A 6,000-nucleotide genomic window follows, 5' to 3' on the forward strand; every position below is an offset into this window, starting at 1 on the left:
ATACGATTCTGAAAAACGGAGCTGAATTAACTCAAAACATTTCATTTTTAAAACACAGACATAAACTAGAACATTTGCATTTCCTGTGAAAATGCAGTGAATGTTTTTGGTGACAATATAAAAATCTCTCCCAGACAGTATTAGAAATCGGTGCAGTGCATACAAAGCTAAACTTCAAGGTCACACAGTTTATAAGCTAAAACTAGCTAAAGATTGCATATAGGTTAGCACTAGCATGTTGACATAACACGGGCAGAGTGAAAAAATCCATGTAAAAGCTAAAACTAAGTAAAAACCTGAAGCTAGCTAAAATTTAAATCATAGCATCAAGGCCAGCACCAGAATGGTGGCTACAACAAACAAGCTCCATGCAGAACGAAGAAAACTAATGTTAGAGCTCAACTTGTGAGTCTGTTGGATTGCACTTTGTCATTTTCAGTTTTTATGATGTAAAGCACCTTGAACCGTCTTGCTGCTGAAATGTGATACACAAATAAAGCTTGATGGATTGATGTTGTAACTCAGCTGCTTTTCCCTGGAGGTTTGCTCTGCCTCCCTCTCTGACTGATGATCCCTTACGACTTGTCCGCCTCAGCCCCAGCGCCTTGGACGACGATGATGAGGACGAAGGGCACACAGTGGTCGCCACCGCCCGAGGCATCTTCAACAGCAACGGAGGGGTCCTGAGCTCCATCGAGACGGGCGTCAGCATCATCATCCCTCAAGGCGCCATTCCCGAGAGCGTGGAGCAGGAGATTTACTTCAAGGTGTGCCGGGACAACAGCATCCTGCCGCCCCTCGACAAGGAGAAAGGTCAGCGCTCGGATCCTCCCTGCCCCGATTATGTCAGAGAATGACTTACAGCCTCCAAGAAAATCCTTGGAAGACAAAGTGCTCCGGATAGTAATTAGAGGAGCCTTTTTAAATGTCAAGTTTAGTTCTGCTACTTTGCCTAGATTTTATATGGGAAAAAAAACATAAAAGGTTCTTTAGGCCTGAGCTTCTGCTGATATATTAAGGGACCTACTATGTAAAATTGGCATTTTGAACATTTTTGTACCTCCTGCTTCTAAAAACAACCCAAGCATTAAAAAAACAAAAAAAAAAAACACTTTGCATTATTTCAGTAATAAGTTGTGTTTTGGTGTCTAGAAAATGAGCCACTTCAAAAATCTCCTGATCTCCTGAAAAGTTTTGTTATAAGTGAAGTTATCTACCTGTGGAACTAGAACTTTTTAGGAATTATGTTCTTAAAGTAGCTAATTATATCTTGCTGAAAAGTTACATGTAAGTTAGTTTTGTGTTTGTGTACTAAGATATTTGCATTAGAAAGTAGACCAAAAGTACTTGGTATGATTTTGCAGTATTTACAATGGCTGCTGGAAAAGTTTTGTTGTTGACTCACCATCCAGAAACCACCTGCTGGATTCTTGTTGGTTGTGCAGGAGGCTCCACTGCTGCTTTTCAGAGATGCATAGTTGTATAATTTCTTTTTTGTTTGCAGCCATTTTTATGTGTGAGTGTAAACATTGCATTGGGAGGCGTAGCCATCAGCAGCTTATTTGGATTTAAAGTGACAGGAGGCCCTGAAACATCTCAGTCTGATTATCTAAGGATGATTTTGTGCAAAAAATTTAAAAATCATGTTTTAAATTGTCTATAGACCTCTCCTAATCTGTTCAGGGAAGCACAACAGAAGCATCCCGTTAATCGGGACGTTTTTAAGATTGTTGGAAGGAGTAAACCAGCATGAAAATATTTCCCTGTGAAATACCATAAGATGATTGTTTGGATTGCAAAATATTTCTTTTAGCTTTTGACCTGATCCATAGATAATTGAAAACTTCCTTAGTGTCGTGTTCATTTATCAAGCTGTCCAGTCAGTTGACCTTGAGTTTTGCCCCCACACTCTTCGGTATGCTTCGTTAGTTAAAGGCTAATCCGTTTCCACTGCTAAATTTCTCTCTGCTTAGTTGGTGGAATTTAAATTCTGTCGTGTTTCTGTGCAGGAGAAACGCTGCTAAGTCCGCTGGTGATGTGTGGCCCTCACGGACTCAAGTTCCTGAAGCCGGTGGAGCTGCGCTTACCTCACTGTGCGTCTATGACCCCTGATGGTTGGTCTTTTGCTCTAAAATCCTCCGACTCCTCGTCGGGTATGCTGTCCTCTCTCTCTCTGTCCTTTTGGGGTCTGTGGGCTGGCTTTGATCAAACATGGAGATCCAGAAATGATAATCTGGACTCTTTAGCTTTCCTTATGCCCCTTATTTAATTCTTATAAATCTAATCTGTGTAGAAAATGCAGAAAAATTCATCTGTGAATAATAGGACTGGGCGATAAATCGATTTGAACAATTAATAAAATTCTTCGGTTTTTGAAGATTCAATTTTTTGAAAATCTGTATTTTTGTCACCAATGGGTTTCCATAGTTCAGAGTGATGTCAGAGCCGCCATCTTGATTGACTAGCTTGTTTTTTGACTTTGAATTCAGGTCAACGCTACGACGAAATGTTAAGTCCAGGCTTTATTTTTTTAGTTTTTTTAGTTTTGTTGGCTCTGGTGGCCTTTATTTGAAAGTAGTTTGACATGAAAGAGGGGGAAGACATGCGGCAAATGTCGCCAGGCCGGGAATCGAACCTGCGACCACCGGCATGAGGACTAAGGCCTCAATACATGGGCTGTGCTTTTCCCCTGCGCCACCGTTTTCAGCTTCATATTATTATTATCAGTAAATATTTAAATTATTATGCAAACAAATCTAAGTCTGTCTAAGAACCGCATAAACTGAGCTGGTCTTGATAACCCAGTAGAAGATTTTTTTCTCCTAATTTTAAGATGTTCTGGTAAAATTGTGTCTATATTCTGAGTATATTATCATTATTAAGTAAAAATTCCCATAGCCTCGGCCTAATGCTGCATCGTTTAACTCAAAGAACAGACCATACAAAATATATTTTATGTTGTTTGTAATTTCTTTTTAAAAAAAGAAAGTGACAAAAAAACGATTAGAATTGGATGTAGTCTGACAAAATCCGATTATATTTTTAAGCCGTATCGCCCAGCCCTGATGAAAAGAGAAATGAATAATCTGTTGTGGGTGAATCAGCGCTTCCACATATTCTGATCTTTCTTTTTGTTTGTTTATGTCAAATATATACTTGTACATATTTTTACACATTTTATCAAATAAACATTAAAAAAGTGTTTATTAAGAAAATTAATTAGATGTAAAACACGTATTTATCCCTAAAGGAAATTAAAGCCGTTGTGGGTGGTGATGCTGTGGGCATAAAAGATCTCCAGTAGCAGTCAGTTTTGCAACAAACCTGAAGAAGCCTCTGACTGAAGGCTGTCATGAGATGCGAGCAGCTCAGTTTCTGGGCAGCAGAGACGATGAATTTCACAGCAGCATGTCGTGAATGAATGAGACCACCGCTGCTAATCTGCCTCGTTTGCTTTTGCCACTTCATTTCTGTCTGGCTGTTTCATTAGAGAGCCTTACGATCGATGGTTTGTACTTTTAACTCCTCTGGGATTATTCGAGCTGTTGAGATGTTAATCAGCTGCGCCGGGTTGTAAAGTCAATCCCCCGTTTCCATGGTTACGGAGTCAGATGTGTCAGCAGTTGGTATGAAGAAAAACAAATCACAACTCGGTGCTGATGTCCCTCTTCGATACGATCACCAAATCTTTCTTCAGTCGAATATCTTAAAGCAATATGTTTTTATTTGTACATTAATTATGCACGACTTTTAAGGAAAACTTGATTATGTCAGATTTGTAGAAGTTCCTCTTGACCACATAACCCACCAGGATAACGCTACTTAAGTTTGAAAACTGACCTTGAAAATCCTTGAAAAGTGGGAAACGTTTACAAACTCCTGATTTTTGGAAACCTTTTGTTTTTAAAGTTTTTGGAAACTTTCTTGGCACCAGATTTGGTCCCAGATTACAATTCTCCCCCTGCCATGTTTCATAAACATGTTCATCTGCGTCGTTCGGTCCAAACTCGCGTTTTTCATCATTCTGTTGCGGCTCTGGAGCCGAGAACATCAGCGTCGGCCCGACCCGGTTACAGAGGTTTCCTTTGTGACGCCTCTGACAAAAACGCTGCTTATTCTCGGATCTTTGTTCAGTCTGAGGAAATTAACAGTCGCCTCGTATTTCTCTCCGTCTGCGGACGTGGCTGAGTGTTCACAACATTTTTACATTTTTTAGTCTGCTGAAGAAATCGGATTTTAATAAACCCGTGATCTGTAAATAGACAATCACCCCCTTTAGGGCTGAAACAATTAATCGTGATTAATCGATTATTCAATTTCTGAAAGAATAACATTTAGAGCAGAAATTAATTAATTATTTAAATTAATTAATTTTCAACTTTTAAAAATCAGAAACTTCCATGGGTTTTTTTTCTAGAAAATGTTTGAGATTAATCAAAAAAATTCTGTTTTATGTGGAAAGGTTTTGACTTTTGAAACTCAGAAAATTTCCAAGTTTTTATTAACCTAAAAATTTTTGTTCCTGATTGAAAATTTTCAACTTTAGAAATTCAGAAAAATAAAAAATTATTTTATTTTTTTCCCCGAAAATCTCTGAGATTAACCTCAAAGTTTCGGGGGGTTTTGACTTTCCAAACTCTGAAGTTTCCAATTTTTTTCCTTTAGTTTAATCTAAAAATTTCTGAGTTTTTTCTAAACAATTTCTGGGATCTTTTGGTGGTGATTTCCTCCCTTTTTTTTCTACACACAATCCTTGTAATACGCCGTTGTACAGTATTGACCTAAATGTCATTTAAAGGCGAAATGATTCAAAATGTAATCAAGGATTTGTTTCGTTTTGCATCATTTATCACATATTGTTATTTTAATGATGTTTCATTACATCTTAAGTCAGATTTTATTTCATTATTACCCAAAGCAGCTTTACAAACTTTAAGGTTATCAGCATAAGTTTGTTTCATTTCTGCACCTCTGACTCCGGCTGTGTTTTTCCCTGCAGGTGATCCTAAAACCTGGCAGAACAAATCTCTCCCTGGAGATCCGAACTACCTGGTGGGTGCAAACTGCGTGTCTGTGCTCATTGACCACTTCTGAAGACGGCGACAGCTGGCCTGTTAACGAATGTGCTGAACGGTCGGGTATGAACTCCTTCCTCTCACGTTGTTTACTGTGCCCCATAACTTTAAATAGCAGAGAAACGCTCACACAAAGCGAGTTGGAGGAGTGCCGGACTTTTGTTCATTTTCCTCTTTTTTTTTCTTCATTTTTTTGTTTTTGGTGCTTTCAAAGCTTGCAAAAAAAAAAAAAAACAAGTTATTTAATCTAAGGAACTGAAGTTGGAATGCATGACCATTGCTACAGGACTGGATAATCTCATTTTGACATTTTTAGCTCATTTTTTGTAAAAGGTTGCAGTGGTGCGACAAAGAAGAAGAAAACAAGATTTTGTGTGCTGTAAAGACGAGAAAGAGAAAAAAACACAAACAGCTAAATTTATATAAGCAAAACTTTTGTTTTTGCGAAGGATCTCCGAGGACTTCACGAAGGAAGACGTAGAAAAATAATGAAAGTATTAAGCGTTAGCATCAGATTCCCCGTTTGTTTGGAAACGGAGCGCTCTCTGATTTAACCTGCTGTTTTATTTTCTTTCTTTTGTTGTTTTTTTTTTTGTAGGGGGGAAAAAAAAAAAGTTTTACCGTAGATAAATATACTGACTTGATTTTCCAGAAACTCCTGCTGTCTAGAGATCTATGCATGTGCTACGACTCAGGTCCAGAAGCCTGCTAACGACTAAGTTCAACACAGGAAATCCCATCGTTACACTGCAAGCAGTGATGCCTTATCTGCATATTAACTTTTCAGTGAAAACCTTCAAAAACATCGGATCCTTGAGTTGTAACGATTATCCGCGCGGAGGGAAAAACAAAAAACAAAAAAAAAACAACGTGTTTCTGCATTTCTCTTGGATTTAGCACACAGAATAATTGGGGCTGACGATTT

General features: G+C 38.3%; 1 protein-coding gene across 10 annotated transcripts in view; it reads left to right on the forward strand.

Annotated features, from left to right (window-relative positions):
• tjp1b (tight junction protein 1b) overlaps positions 1 to 5,215 on the forward strand; it is a 105,756-nt gene extending 100,541 nt beyond the window's left edge. For 7 of the 10 annotated variants that reach the window (XM_008411994.1, XM_008411995.1, XM_008411999.2 and 4 more), the window contains 3 exons: positions 596 to 813; positions 2,010 to 2,153; positions 5,000 to 5,215. In XM_008411994.1, coding sequence (XP_008410216.1) covers positions 596 to 813; positions 2,010 to 2,153; positions 5,000 to 5,094 — 457 coding nt within the window. In that variant the 3' untranslated portion in view covers positions 5,095 to 5,215. The remainder of the gene's footprint in view (positions 1 to 595; positions 814 to 2,009; positions 2,154 to 4,999) is intronic. The other 3 variants (XM_008411997.1, XM_008412003.1, XM_008411996.1) reach the window with 2 other exon arrangements.
• Positions 5,216 to 6,000: the final 785 nt, after the last annotated feature.

This window comes from Poecilia reticulata, linkage group LG6 (genome assembly GCF_000633615.1).
Source record: "Poecilia reticulata strain Guanapo linkage group LG6, Guppy_female_1.0+MT, whole genome shotgun sequence".
NCBI lineage: Eukaryota > Metazoa > Chordata > Actinopteri > Cyprinodontiformes > Poeciliidae > Poecilia > Poecilia reticulata.